Source organism: Dromaius novaehollandiae, chromosome 2, assembly GCF_036370855.1.
Source record: "Dromaius novaehollandiae isolate bDroNov1 chromosome 2, bDroNov1.hap1, whole genome shotgun sequence".
Classification (NCBI taxonomy): domain Eukaryota; kingdom Metazoa; phylum Chordata; class Aves; order Casuariiformes; family Dromaiidae; genus Dromaius; species Dromaius novaehollandiae.
In genome coordinates this window covers 137,064,639-137,080,923 of record NC_088099.1, presented here as the reverse complement: position 1 = coordinate 137,080,923, position 16,285 = coordinate 137,064,639, and the positions used below count along the sequence as shown (strand labels likewise).

Here is a 16,285-nt window from a genome sequence, read left to right as displayed (position 1 = left end):
AAGAAAATGAAACCAACAGCATTCATCACTTTGCTGAAGAAGCTCTCTCATTTCATGGGCTCATGGAAAAGCATTATGTGTTTTCAAAATTCCATGGAGACCAATCAGGTGGTTCATGCTATAAATTGTAGGGAAGCTGAAATTAAAGCTAAGTCAAGCATCGTAAGTCAAGCATCATCACGTTGATTTAACTTGAAAGATTGAGAAAAGTCCCTTTGTGAGCTTCAAGAATTCAAGAAAAGTGGGGCTGCAGGGAGAAACATGGTACTTTCCTAAAAAGCAGTTTTAAGTCTTGAAATAGATGCCTGCTGTAATTTGTTCTTAGACAACCGAAAATAGCCTGCCTAGCTTTGCAATTTTCACAACTTTTTTTTTTTTTTTTTGATTTTCTGAAAATGCTCCTCTAAAAGCTGGCAAGATTACTACTAGATACTTCCAAGCAGCTTCCTTTACTGGAAACCACACTAATGTCTGTGAAGCCACTGACCATATCTTCTTAAAAGAAGCAGGAAGCCCAAATTCTCCAAGGAAACAAAAAAAAACTAAGACAAAACAAAAACCTACAAAACATCCCCAGATACAAAACATGCTATATACAAATAGTGGATGCAAAAAGAAGCTTCACAAATTTAGTAAAAGCTGAAGAGCATTTCTCATTTAACTCCACAGTACACAGCTAGAAGGGCCTTAAGTGGAAACAAAGGCACATAAGCAGTTTCCTATTATGCCTGTAAAAATCAGATGGACCAAAGAGACTGACTCCGCCTACAGGCACCATAAAGCCTAGTTGGACCATGATTCACATTATTAGTACAGCTTTCTGGAGACGTGAGGCTTATGACCAAGTTGGCTAGGCATTTGTTAGTCCATATGCTTCAAAAATTTCTTCTTCTTCCAAGTAGCATTAGCTAGTTTCAACCTAGTTTGTCAGAAGTAAGAGTTTCCTAAAATACTAATTTCTCACAACAGACCTATGCAGTGTAGACTATGGGTACCTGCAATTCTTGAAAACAACCCTTTGGTCCAAGTCAGCTGAGAAATTCAGCTCACCTGGCAGTTCAACAGTGATACCCAGCTGGCCTACCCAGGTGCACTGGCTGCCCATTTAGAACACACGCAGTTCTTGAATTGCCACAGGCATATATGGTTTCCAAGGTACACACCCAGGAAGCCAAATAAAAACAGGTAGAAGAAACAGGAAGAAAAAGTTGCAATGGTGTCTAGTCACATCAATAAATGAGGTCAAAAGCCAAACCTCTTCATTCGTACTGCCCACAGAATTAACTGCTTTGTGTATTACAGCATGAACAATGACAAAATACCAGAAATAGGGGTATACACAGGACTTAATGGAATATTATGGACTTGACTGCTGTACAGCTAAGCTAGGTTTGCCAACTGTACCTCCCCTCCACCCCCATATAATAATGTAAACCTAGTCACTGCAGCAACAAACTTTCCTCACCCACTGAATTTTCAACTGATTCTGCTTTCACAGAAAGATACGCACCCTTGAAAATTAAAAACAATTGATAAGTGAATGTAGCATGTTGTTGCATTTACACAATCTAGTATTTTGTGGCAACCTCCCATCAGAGACTAGAAGGAAATTTAGAGAATGTGTCATTAACTTGCCCATACAGTTTTCAAAACAAGCTACATTAAGCTCAACTTTAATAAAGCATAACTTGGAAAAGGAGAGTCTACCTTTTGATCAGGGAAGGACATAAAACTTTTAAATACAAAAATTCTGCAAATACAAAGGATTAAGTCATTTTAATACCTTCCAAAAACGTCACAAGCTTTTTAGTCTAACCCTATAAAAGTAGGATCAACCACTTTGTTTTACTATGGAACTTAACTCAGTCAAACCCAAATTCTTTTAGCCCTAATTGCCACTGTACCCAACATACTGGTTTATTTTATTCCCAGTGCCTTTGGGATATCAGAACAGATTGAGCATTCCGCTTCCTTCTCTGTGACACTAAGCTATCTTCAATTAGACTAATGACTCTGCTGAAAAAGACTGGTTTATTGTTGGAATGTCCAATATAGACAGACACATAAGCTACCTATTCAGATGAGGTACATTTCACTTAGTTACTGATTTGAAATGGAACTAAGAAAAAGATCTGATTTAAGAAACACCTGCTGTTATTTACCTTTTGTTGACCTTAATGAATTTGCCAGGGTGGCCTTACAGACAGTTATTTAGGTAAATGAGAAAATTTCTTTTCTTTTTTTTTTTTTTTTTAATCTAACAGATGAAATAAGTGCTGGAAAAATGTAGAGAAATTGGAATCACATTAGGTTCTTCAGTTAAATCTGGTATTTTGATTACAAGAGTGGTACAGCAGCCAACAGAATAGAATTTAAGAGTTCCCATTATAAATAACATAGCAACAAAAAGGGTTCTTTGCGTTTAAATGAACACCTGCCATAGGTTAAGTACACACAGATCATGTTTAGCAATGGCCCAAGATAACCAAGAAGTTTCAGGTATATAAAACATGTTTGATCTTAGCCTGCCCTTCCATCTTTTGCATTTCAGTGAACTGTCCCTCAAGGGAACGTTTTTTAATCCTCTCAGCATTAAAGGTCTACAGGTTCAACACAGCCACAATGCTTTTCTTCCAGAAAAGCATCAAAAAGCAGCTGTAAAATTTAAAGTCTGTTTTTGTCCTCAGCACAACAACTTAAAAAAAAGCAAAGTAGATTGCTACTGCCCACATTCCTCTCAGTAAGGTTTTCCATAGATATCAACATAGTGAAATATTACTATTGCAATAAAATATATATTCAAACACGTATTTGTAGCAAAGAATTAAGAGGTTACAGTTTGTTGCTCTTGTATCCATATCCACCAATCTATTTGTGTGATAACATGATATTACTATAAAACAGGACAATATAGTACAATAACCTACCCTATTAGCAGCTTCTTTTGAGCAGATTGATTGCTTAGTCCTGCCATAAAATCCACTGAATCCCTGCTGAATCTACCCATTACTTCCAGCTCTGAAGGTCTTATAGTATGCCTTTTGGGCTAAGGTTTTCTATCTATACACCCTTTCTTCAGTGCAGGACATTATTAATCCTGATGTCTCTTGAAAATGAGAACAGACAAAGTCATCATGAATTGCCAATCTTTTTTTCCTCCACTTTCCTCCCCCCCTCCCCCCCAATGGTAGTATATGTACTTAATTCTTAAAAAAAAGAAGTGAGTTCAATAAAACTGGAGGCAAGGGGAATCAAATAATTTTGGAGGAAGACTTTCAATATTCATAGGTTTCTGTTTAATGGAATCAGTAAACATGTTCCAAGATGCTTAAAAAGCAACCCTAGAGAGGAACTATTTTAGCTACTTACAAGTGTCCTCTGCTAAGAGAAAAAACAGTTCTCAGAACAACTATCACTCCAGTTACATTTTACACCTCTCCGTAACTGCTATATTCATTCCAAAATACCATCTAACACTACATTTCTACATATCATTATATTTATAAACCACACTCATATCTGATCTTGCTCTTCACACCCCTTAGAGAAAGAAAACTTTCAGTATGAATTTAGTATACTGGTTTCCCAACATCCACACCCATTTGCTTCAGTCACAGCCCCTCCAGAAGGATGGGATCTCAGTCAGTGCTGTCAAGGTGCTCCAAGTAATTCCCCTCTAACATTCAACAAGCCAGAGTCAACAGAACAAATAAAGATAAAATACACACTAACCCTCAGCAGCTCCAGAAAGGCAAGATTAAAATCAATGACAATGCATCTTTTTTTTTTCTTTTCTTTTTTTTTTTCTTCCCTCCAGAGGGTTGGGGGTGGTGGTGGAGGGAGAACAAAATAAAGAATTTTTGTTAAAGTTTAAGGCCCAAGAGACTACTTACAATTCTAACAAAATGGAAGAAAGGGGTTTTCAAGTTGTTAACACTTGCCGTTTGAACTATGCTGATGCCAGATTTCAGCAAAGAGTTCTAAAGCATCCGAAGAAGGATTTTGGATATCACAGTTCATGGAAGGAAAAAAGCAGGTTTGATACGCATTTCAAAACAGAATCCAGCATTAGAACCCTTGGAATTTGCGTTATATCAAACTCCCCTTAAACAATCCACTAATAAGCAGATGCTAAAATGAATCTGCAGAATGTGCAGACTGTTATACTTTGAAAATGTATGCTAAAATTTCAAATATTTTTGCTACTGCAACAAGAAAATAACACTTATTTTTGTCCTATCCTAATACACTGCTCATCATATTTTCACCAAAAGAATCCCTCTGAATGGTGGAAGGAACAGGTACGAATCAGTTTTGGCAGACTGGTTTAGAAGATTCTTAATCTTTTCACCAATAAAAATAACGGACCCACCTTTTTAAAACATAGCTATAGAAGCTAAAAATAATGTAATAAATAAAAAACAATATTTACTGTGCTTATTTTTAGATTCAGACTGAAAAGCTACAAATGAAAGAACAACCTAGCAAATTCTGGCACCAAGAAAAGAAACAAATACTGAGTTTCGAACACAACGATTTCATAAATCAATAAACTTAATCCAAGTATTCTCAAAACCTCTGTTTAAGCATCAAGTTTACTGAAAGAATTCAAGAACTTTCCAAATAATCTGATCTATTTTTCAGCTTTTAAGCTGACATAAAACTTATCTTTATAAGTTACTAATGAATGTCAATACTCTTATGGCTTTCTGTGAGATAACATAGTGTGAAACAGATTAATTATTTTCCAACTTTCAGGCCTCATTAGCCTTTAACATTTTACTCAAATGCAAAAAAATCTGTTCTGAATGATTATCAACCAGATTTAAAGGTGCTTTTCACATACTGCATAATGCAGGAAAAGGTTTTCCCATTTGTTTCTCAATAAATATTTCCTACATTATATCCTGTAAGAGATGCCCATTTAAGATTAAATAACTCGCTAAGAAACTTTAAAACTGCATCTGCTAACATAGAACAGAAATTTGCAAGACTGTACAAGATGATTCTTTTCCAATTAAGTGGAACAAGAGGGGGCAAGATGGCAAGTCCTTTTGATGCTTTTGTTTGTATTTTTTGCACTGTTCGTTCTCTGCCTTGTTTATCCCTTTAGTCAACTCATCAAGACAGTGTCTGTTCACTTAGAGTAAATGCATTTTCATGGCATACTTGCAGCTTTCACTGCAACATTATACACATTTTAATACTATTGTTAATTGTGAGATCTTCTGCATGTACACTATGAACATAAGAATAAACAGAAACAGAAAAATATTAAGTCTTTGAAAGCAAAACAGCTGTTAATCTACAGTAACAACTTCTAAGTCACTTGCATCCAATTACAATAATAAAAATGTTATCAGCATTAGAAATATAGCCAACAGTGATGCAGGTGAAATTTCTATTCAATAGTTCTGTTTGAAACATTTTTTCAGCTTCCAGCCAGTACAATAGCATAATAAATGAGAAATCTGTATTTCAGTTTTATTTGTATGTGTTATTCTCAGTTGGAATAAATAAATTTATCTTGGTCCTTCAATCAAATTACCTCAGCTCTCTTGTTTACAAATCATCTCATCAGTTTCACTGAGATGGACCAAAAAAAAAAATTACTAATTTCTGAAGAAATCTGAACATTGGTTCTTAAAAATTCTTATGACTAACCTCACTCTCCCTTCAAAACTGGCTTCACAGCTTAGATATGGTACATAATGAAGTTTAAGTTTTCATGACAAAACAAAGAATTGCACTGAAGGAATAATTTATATCAATTCTGCAGTGAATTGTAAGAAAAGTGGACAGCAATAGGGAGGTGAAAAGCATTTTCTGTCACCTCAGTGCTTATCAGGGCCCTAAGAAATCCATACACAGAAGTTTGGAAAACAGCTTATTCTATAGACAGAAGAGTATTTGCATCCCCTCCACCACCACCCCCTTTTTTTTTAAATTAACAGATAAAAGTATTTTTATAGGTTAAAAGCTTAAAATCTTCATGTTTTATAGCACAGACTTCTATGAAGCAATAGATTTGATGGGAATAATGAGATGAGCATTTTCATCAATAGCTTTAACGTAACAGACATTCTAAATACTATCACAACTTGCAGCAACCAGAGATCTCCAAAAAAAGGAAATGTCCACCATGGGGTTCATTTATTTATTTTTATAAAATATTTTATTTGTGGTTATGAGAGAGCTACAGTAGGGATTTCTTCAATTATCAAATACCTTAAAAATGCAGTTTAAGTTTCTGCTTAAGTAAGGGTAGGTTCAACATTTTTTTTAGTTTTGGTTTTATAAGGTGTTTGGATAGAAATATTACTTCAATATCTCTAAATAAAAATGCCTTTTTTCAATAGCCTTTCTTCCTATTTATGTAACTCCTGGTATCAAAGAATGCTACTAGAATTAAGTTCTTCTGGTTAGACTAAACCTCAATGAGAGTTTTTTCCACCACTTAATAAATAAATAAGCATTTTCACTACTTGAATCCAAGACTAAGCCAGCAGTAAAATTTAAATGGAGAAAGCTGCCAGTGAGTTTGGGAGACTGCTTGCTTTTCCTGCTTAGATTTTTACTGCAATCATCATCCAGCTGCACAGGAAGAAGTTTTATTTTCTTTGTGTACATACAAGGAACTTTCAGTTTCAAATCTGCTTTTATGAAAGTAAAACTGAACTTTCAGTGTCCTATAAAAAGCCCTGAATTTTGATGAAGACAAATACTCAGTTGGGAGAGTAAGCTTACTATTTTTCAATGCCAATACAAGCTACTAAATGACTTCAGGAAGAAGTTCCACCCGTAACAGTTATCCCAGAAGTAGTACTAGGGTTCTTGTCACTTACCATTGAAGTGGTTTCTTTTGATCCTGAGAAGGGTTGGTGATTTTCTTTCACAGCAGGGACTTCACCAGCTTAGTCAGGTTTGGTTTTGATAGGGTGCTAGAAGATGGGCAACCTAGCTTTGCCCTGTGGCTCTCTCTCCAAGCTGGATATTCTAGGTCTAGAAGTTGACTGGGAGCAGAAAAGACAACACATTCCCCTTCAATAAACAGGTGAAGCGGGGCCTGATACTTGCACATGTGTTTTAGATAGAGCCTTCTTAAGGAGTGATTTCTTTTCCCTTAATTGGCATGCATTCTCTCAAGGTTTTAAGCATGAAAGAAAGTCTTAAGTGTATTTCAGACTCAAAGAACATCCTTTCGTTTATACCTAAAAATCTTTCGCACCTCAGCCACGATGACACTTTGCAAAAAGCTTTCAGAGGACACTTCTCCTTTGCTTCTATTGGCAAAGATATTTTGTCAAATAAGATCAAGGCAGCATTTTACCTCTCAGAATGATCAACTCCACCTCCAGTTAGAGGAAAACTATTCTTATAGATTGGTGGGATATGGATACAGATACAAGCAATTACTGAAATTATTTGTCCTTCTGAAACAGATACCTGAAAAGCTTTTCCTCCGATGAACAGTTCAAGAGGCAACAACAGACAGAATCCCAGCTACTAAACAGAGATAATTCTCCTTTAAGTAGAAAGACTGTCTTAAATCCTTTAGGACATGTTATTTTTACATTGCTACCAGTCTTTGATCAAGCACCTACTGCAATTGTATAAAAAACTGCTTTCAAGTAAGTTTCAACAACATTCTTACCAGGAATTAAGGAAAAAAAGTGATATACCACACAACACAAGATCTGACATCCAATACATCATTCCCCCATAAAAAAAGGCTTCCAAGCAATATTCCAAATTGTTTTAGCAGAAAAAAATTCTAAATCATCATGACCCAGCTCCATGCAAAGTCATATGCAAAGACAACTGCGTATTGCTTCAAGTGACAGAACAATGCAAATAATGTTACAATGTATTTATTTAGGATCTAGTTTGAAGCTCTTCAAGTAGCTAGAAGTTAAAACTCCCTTTATATTTGTTTCAAAAGGAAATTGCTGTAAAATATTCAGACTAGTCTGAAGGATTTTATTATCCACTACAAAGTGATGGAAGGCAGGGAAGTGACAATGTAAAGTTTCACATAATTCTCCATCCACACAACTCAATTACTGCCAGGCAAATTGAATGCAGTCTCTGTGCTCTATCCATCCTCTACCTATTTGGAGACTGCTGACAAGCATAACATATTTCCCCCCTCCCCCCCCCCCCCATAATATGCACACATCTACTGAGACAATTGCTTCATTTATACCAGTCTGTTAGATAAAATCTATTTTCAAACAGTAAGGAGGCCTGTTAGATATACACCAGTGATCAGCAGTAGACAGACACCGCACACCTTGTCAATCCTTTTTCTCTGGTGGTCTTTTATCCAAATACTAAGCATACCAAATCATCAAAGTTTAGAAATCATGGTCCAGACAGCTGTGGGCTAAATATTTTTCATTTATAAACCAAGACGCAACACGGACTTACTGAAACAATAATCAAAACCAGAATTACTGATCCACAGCACATTATTCTGAGAGTTAGATATAAACTGAAGACATGCTCTATAAATTTGTTTATATTAAAAAACACTAAGGATATAGAAGAACCCAGTCAATCACAGAAGAAAAATACACCACCTTCATTAACTACATTAAAATATACTGTATTTCCAAAGAAAGCAGTTAGACAGAATCAGACAAAAAAGTTACAATTCCCACCCCCAACAAAACAGAAAATCCCAGACAGCCAACCAGCATTATTTCAGCTGAAAAACAGTTATTATTGAATAGATTTATATCAAAAGCACTTTCACAGCAGTACAATGTTTGTTAGGTTAGTTGGAGCAGGAGGAAGGTTTATAGCCATTGCTTAGTATTTTATTGTTGTGAGGACAAGGTGGATTGTTAAACAGCGTATGCCGAGATGTAGCATGTCAACTAGCGATAAAGTTTGGATGACTTTCGCCAACCTGCTGACTTTTTTCCCATTGGAATAACACTGTATAAATAAAGACCAATTTAACCACCATCACAGATAGCACATAACATTTAGACCATTGCACCCAGAGTCAATCTTCTCTGAATTACAGAAAAATTCACCTCTACTCTTTTAATATTTAGATCTCTTACTACAGATAACCATATTTTTCCTTCAAAAAAAGGATATACATACTAATGTTCGCTTATGACAAATTTAGCAACTCTTTCTCCATTTTTTTCATATTTTAAATTTTCAATGGCACCATTCTGATATTCATTTACAAAAATATTTTAAGAAGATTAACTTTGGTTAAACAATAATCACTTTTTTCCTTCCTATCCTGTCACTCAATTTCTTTGTTTCTGTACATAAATATGTCACCAGACCAGAAAGATATTTCAGTCAAAAACTGAGCTTTTTGTACATCTGAATGATTGCACAGGACATGATTAGCTGGCTGTAGCATCTAACCAAACAGAGCCACTAATACAGTATTAGTAATAAGTGACTGCCAATCACACACTTTATATGATCTCTACTTAATAATAAAAAAAAAAAGTATTCTGTGAAGTTCTAGATTTAATCCATTTTTATTTATCTGGCTTCTGTGTGTATGTACCCTGAGCAAACAGACAAGCCTGAACTAAAACTGCAGTAATGAAACATATTCATATTTTCTTTTATATAACTGTATTTATTCTACTCAAAGAACAAAGTAGTACTTAAATTATCTTGCCAATATTAGAAGTACAGAAGTGAAAACAGATACAGGTAAAACTAGAATGGTATTTTAAACTCAACTTCACACTCTATCTAGAAGAGCCTTCCTTTCCTCAGGAGGGGAAGGAAGAAGGTCTGTGGTCAGACAACAGCTCTAGAAGTTTGGGGCAGAGAGGAAAGTGAACAGAGCTCCAGCCAAGATAACCAAGAGCAGAGCACTTCTTAAAGCACATTACAACAAATGCAGGGGGATAGGAAGAATTTTCTCTGCTCTCCACTGCCCAACAAAAGATAACTAGGACATGCAACTCTTGTGCTACCCCTTCAATTCAAAAGCTTTACTGGATTTCCAGAAGCCACTTTGTAACAACTGCTGGAGAATTTTTGCCTAACAGGAAGAAAGTCTTTACCGAGAATAACCCTAACAGGTACAATGTTGTCCCTTTTGTAGGAGAGAGAAGACTGAGATCCAGATTACGGGCATACTTCAAAATAACAATAAAAAGGACCATGTTGATTGTTGGGTAAGTGGAGCCAATAAGATCCCTATAAGCCTGAAGTGAACCAGTAAAAAGTGAGCGGCACATGAGCATAGATGAACACTGCTAACCACCTCTCCAAGTAATAAAAAAAAGTCAGTCAGGTAAATTCACTCATGTCTTTCATACCTAGACCAGCAATGGTAGATTAGAAGAAAAAAGTTGATTCTGTACCAGAAGAGGATATCCAACTGTACAATCTAAACTGATTTAATAGATATGAATTATTTTATACAAGCAGAGAAAAACATCGGCACATCACAGATCATTCTTTATGAATGTATACATACATATGTGCACACACACATATATACATACACCCACCTCAAAAATGCAGGGAGATCCATTTTGCCAAACGTTATACAGCAGCAATACTCTCATAAAGCTGCTTTTTTAAGCCTTAACTTACCTCAACAATTAATGTCATAAACTTGATGTTATGTTTTTATTACAAAATGCTTGTTCACCATGTGTGACGCCATTCTTCTCCTCCCCTCCCTAAGCTCATGTGCAATGACAGACCCCAGCTTAAAAAAACAACGAGAAAGTTCCAAAGTGAACTAGGCAAGTTAAATACTTACTTATCAAAGCTATCACTGTATTTTATGAAGCTCTCCAATTTCTCCTTGGCATATTCTACCACATCTGAATGAAGCTCTATTCCATGATTTATCCCAAAAGGTCCTGTAAATAAAAATAGCATGTTTTTTCTTTGAGCACAGCCCAACCACATGGAACAGTATTATACCTTTCATCTGTGAAAGCACTAACATCACATAGTACACTTGAATAAGTCTCTCAATGCAGCTGAACAAAGATATTTTTGTATTTGCATTACAGATGTTTAAGAGGAAATATATGATGAGATAAAAGGCCACCAGAGGCTCAAAGAACCAACCAGGATGGTACTGTGGCAAAACGTAATTTTACATCATTAATTTTCTTCATAAAGATGTAGAAAAATGAATCTGACTACATTTAAGGCATTGAGCTACTCCTTTTGCTTCAACACAATTTTGTTACAAGACAACATTTTCAAGTTATAATTTAGTTTGTATTTTGATATTTAAAGTTTGAAAAGTTTTCTTATGGCACATTTTTCAGCTTTTGACAATTTGAAGACTTTTTTTATTACTGTATCTCTTAACAACATCTGTTCTTCCATTATGCATGTTCCCAAATCAGAAACTGAGAGCGCTGATTTACCTTTACAATAATCAATTTCCATACAGCACATTGAAGTTAACCACACTTATAGGTTCATTCATCACAATGCCATTACAGCTGCAATACTTGTTTCCTACAATCAGTATTTGGTATCCCAGTGTGTGGTTCCCCCCCCCCCCCCAAGTTAATTTCTGTGCCAGAAGTTAAAGTTATTTTTCAAGAACAGGAGGAAATCATGAGACAGTATTACTAAGATTAGTGCACATCAGGAAGGAAACTGAATCAGAGAGTCACATTTGCTGTGGGGATTCTATATTTAACATGCACTCACAGCCCAGAGACCTCAGTCACAGGAGCATAGAATTGGGGTAGGGAGAGGGAAGGAAAAGAAGAGAAAGCAAAAAATCCGTAAGATGACACAAAAATTAAGTTTATTTTTTCTACAGCATTCTAAATCTTTTCTAAATATTTAGCCCAAAAATGTTAGCCAATGAAATAGAATTCAATTTGTCATTTGTTGGACACCAATTCATGAAAACAGACCAAAGTTACTGAGAAAGGTTTCATTTGGTTTCATAAAAAAATTGCATAAAAAAATTAGTATAGGCCACTAGGCTGATCAATCATTACAATTCTTAACATAATTTAGAACACTTTGTGTGACATAAAAATGGGTCTAAAAGATTAAGTTGCTATATATATACATTGTTTGTAAGGTCTCTGATGGCAGGCAACAGGTAGGCAGATCACGTGAGTGAGATGTTTTCTGAACTTGTGAAAACATATTCCTCCTACTCACACTCATTCATCTATTGTAAGTTTATTATCTATCACATTAATGAAACAGCTAGGAAGAGACTGACTGTGCTGATTGTTTTCTTAGTCTTTCCTTGCACATTATAAGCTCTGACATTCCTAAACAGTGTAGTTGCAACTATACTGTTCTGTGGCAACTGTCAAGGTATGCTTTAATTAGTATTACCATTCCCTTTGTAAAGTACTTCATTTGCTAATTTAAAGTAAATTAAAAATACATCAATGTCCTCTGTCCCAAAGTTTCACATATATCCTTTCAACATTCAATTTTGAAGAAGAAAAAAAAAAAAAAAAAAAGAACAACAAAATTATAAATGCAAATTTAAAACTGTTGGAACCAAATCTGTGAACACAAGATACTACTGCATCATGATACACCATATTATTTGTGAGTTGAACAGAAGTCAGATGTATACTCTATTCTCTCAGCAGGAAAAGTTATGGTTGCACACTGAAGCAAAAGAGTCAGCAATTCTCAAAAAGTGACACCAGCTTTTGTTACTTTCCAAAGTCAACTAGTCTCTCTCAATGTACTGAGTTACTAATACTACCACATAGTCTTAACTATGTCTAGATTTTAACTCTGTCAATAACAGTTAACTTAGTTTCTATGAAGTGCGGGGTTTTTAGATGCCATTATACTTACAAGTGTTCGCCGATTTCAAATCACTTGCAAATTTAATGTGATTTTGATACAAATAATACAGCAAAAATATTACTCACTGCATCATCAGCTCACTAGCTACCCAACTACTGTCAAAGAGCACATGGTTCTCTGTTACTAATTACATACAGTGCATGCTGAAATTGGTTTTAAAAAGTAGGCTTTTAAAAGCATATATACTGTTAGTCAGAATTATACTTCTGTTTCTTTTCCTTTGTTAAAGCAGCAGTTCCTCAATTTAAAATAAACACTAAAATAAAGAATGATTATACCTAACTATTAATTTGACCAAAGAGGCAGAAAACAAAGACACACACATCATTCATACCTTCCACATCTCAACCTAGCACTCAAACCACATTACAATGGTACACAGACTTAGGAGATTGGGTACAGCACCACAGAAACATGGAACATCTGCTTTTGGATCTGAACCAGCTGGTACCTAGTTCAGGAGTCACTGCTCCCAGGTCCTTAGCAGCATTTAGAGAAGTATCAGCACCTGAGCTTGCTCTGCAGGAACATGTCCAATATAATTACCATGTTCCTAGGGGCCTGTCAACCAACCTCATCCTCTGCATCAGGCAAACCTTTTCCCTTTTCATTTCACCTACACAAGTATTCCAAAGGACAGAAATTCGGCTTGATATGGAGAGGTCAAACCCAGGAGCATTCAACAGCTTTCCAAGAGCCACTCAAAATAGGTTAGATAAATACAGAGATGTAAGTGCAATATACAGGATTTGTAGTTTTCTTTTAAAATATCACCATAGGACAGGATAATCAAACAACAAAGCTTTCCATAACGCAGAGAAATCAATGAATACCCTTACTCACTACTCCAAGCCTACATTTTTAGAAGAAAAAATGCAGTAGTATTCTCTAATTTTTAAACAAATATTTAACTATAACTCTGAACTTAAGATATTATAATCTAATTAAAAACATCTACTCCTTTGAACAGAAATTCTTCAAAAAGGCAAAGCAACACCATTGGAATATATTTTCATTTTTAATTTTTACCTGTGAATGAACACTAATTCCTGTTTCCACAAGAGGGTGCAACAAATCAGCTGTTGGATTTATTTATAATAATGGGAACAAATGACTGCTGATAGGGAAGGAGGGGGCAACAACTGAAGTTTGCTGTGTACCCATTAGGGATGATTTATGCTCTTTAACAACTTTTTGTTATCCATTCCTACCATTTTAAAAATTAGCAAATCAACTCTTCACACTTCAGAGTTGTATACATATATTCAAAATCTGTGTATTGCCAGTCAGCAAATTTTCTGAAAAGGAAGAAAACTGTATAATATAGTCAGTAAGATAATATCTGTGAAAACTACTTACTAAAATATAAGAACTCATTTCCTGTAATGAAATTGGTCAGTAAAAAACCAATAACAAAAAAAAAAAAACAAAATAAAATGTATTTGCTAGAACACATCCTCTGTATTCTAAGTATCAACCTGAAGAGGGAAAAAAAAATCCCTTTAAAGTAGGTTTTACAATTTAAATTTAGCCAGCAGTATCTCATTTCATCCTTTCTCTACACAGGACATGTGCTTGAAAACAGAAGAAAGAAAAGTACTAATCTCTTAAAAGTATTTTTTGCATGCTAAGAATACAGATTTATTTTTTCTGTAAGTTTTTCCAAGCATCATTAGCCTTCAAAATTTAGATTTTTCTTTTTATAAACTGAGAATCAAACCAGTAACCTAGTATAAGAGCATAAATATGGTGTAAACAGACTAAAGTTTTAGTCCTCATTACAATTGCTCCTTTAGGACTTTTCCATTTAAGCAACTAAAACACTGTTTTCTTTCAAATGCAAGTTTTAGACAATAGAAAGGCAAACATGAACAATTGCCTCTCTTCCAAAACACTTCATGAGATGTCAGCAAACAACCTGTGGATAATATCCAATACTGTAAAAAACGCATCGCAGTCAGTCTTAAGTATAGTACTGCTACTTTTAAAGAAGTACACGTAAAGTTTTACTAGGGTTGTATAATCTTTTAAAAATATATGCAGAAACAGTATATTAAAATAAAAATGTGCAAGTTACCTAATATTAATCCCACCATTGTACTCAAATATCCGGTTCCACTACCCAGATTTAGAAAAGATAATCCGGGCTGAAGCTTCAGTGCTTCCATGACTTCAGAATAAATGCAAGGTGCCGACAAGTGTATATTTCCATGCTTCCAGGCCAAGTCTTTATAAGCATTATCCCTGTATCCTTCCAGATAATAATCACCACGATCAATTGCTCGGAAGGCTTGCTCCACACTCTCAGTGCGAATATACTGAGCTTCTTTCAAGTTATCAATTAAGTCATCGTTGTCTTCTCCAGCACTCACAGCTCCTCCCATGATGAATTTCTATTTAATTCAGTTAGTTTGCAAAATACATTAGAAGGAGAGTTTTCCAAAAAGCTCCAGGGTGCAATGGATTCTCTGTTCTTCTTTCAAAAGCACATCACAAATGAATCCTGAAAGATAGATATGTTTCCGTAGTTTGAGTTTCAAAAGAGAAAAACAACAAGTACTAGAAGGTGACAAAACATGAGAAGTACAGAATGACTTATATCAGAACTGTTAGCGTCAGGATAGCTAGCATTTCATCAAAAATCTGCCCTCCAGATTCACGTCCACTCAATCCATTTTTTTTTGGTTTAGCTTTAATACGCTGACATGGACTGTCCACATTAGCAAGCAATGCAGCGTAAGAGGAGTTTATACAGAGAATGAAAACATCTAGTGCTGAGAACCTAACACTCATTATATACATTTGCAGAGAGGGAAAGTGTCTTTGGATTAGCTCTAGTCCCGTCCTGAGAACTAAGTGTCCATCAGCAGTTGGAGTACATTCCAATTTAGTTGCCTTTGAAAGGAACTGACTCCACATGCTCTGAAATCAGTCTGCAGTGGGAGACAAAGCCAGGTTGAGTGGAGAGGGCCAGGAAATGCACTCCCAGTCTTCACTCCTGAGCTGAACCACAATACTAGTGCAGACACAACCACACACTGTTCTGTTTCGGATGCAACAAAGGACCACTTTCTAGAGCATCTGAGCTCCTCCTAGTGCTTGCCATATGCATTAAAGGAGTATGGTTTCCTTAGGTACCTAAAAACTTTCAACAGCTTGCCAGCTCTTAAATGACTACAGCTCGCTATGTAACAATTCCTTCAAAGCAGTATTTTATTCTGCAGTTACTACACTATCGATCACTGAACTCATCAATTCCAGACACGTTAGCATTTTGAATGCTGCAAGAATTACCAGTGAAATAGCAACAAAATACTGGAAAAAAAGGAACACAAAAGTTTAAATCTTGTTTCCAAGATGACTGCCTACCAGGGTCTGCTTTAAAACCTGAGTTCTGTTTGCAGCTCTACCATACGTATTCTTATACCACCAGTTCACTGATGAATAGAGTACCCCATAG

The 16,285-nt window shown here is 35.5% G+C and overlaps 1 protein-coding gene across 7 annotated transcripts in view; it reads right to left on the bottom strand.

Moving 5' to 3' along the window:
• The window catches only part of PCMTD1 (protein-L-isoaspartate (D-aspartate) O-methyltransferase domain containing 1), a 52,406-nt gene that overhangs the window by 11,054 nt on the left and 25,067 nt on the right, over nt 1-16,285 (bottom strand). For all 7 annotated transcript variants that reach the window (XM_064507555.1, XM_064507557.1, XM_064507553.1 and 4 more), the window contains 2 exons: nt 14,903-15,328; nt 10,766-10,868 (listed from right to left, as the gene is read on the bottom strand). In XM_064507555.1, the coding sequence (XP_064363625.1) occupies nt 10,766-10,868; nt 14,903-15,209 (410 nt within the window). In that variant the 5' untranslated portion in view covers nt 15,210-15,328. The remainder of the gene's footprint in view (nt 1-10,765; nt 10,869-14,902; nt 15,329-16,285) is intronic.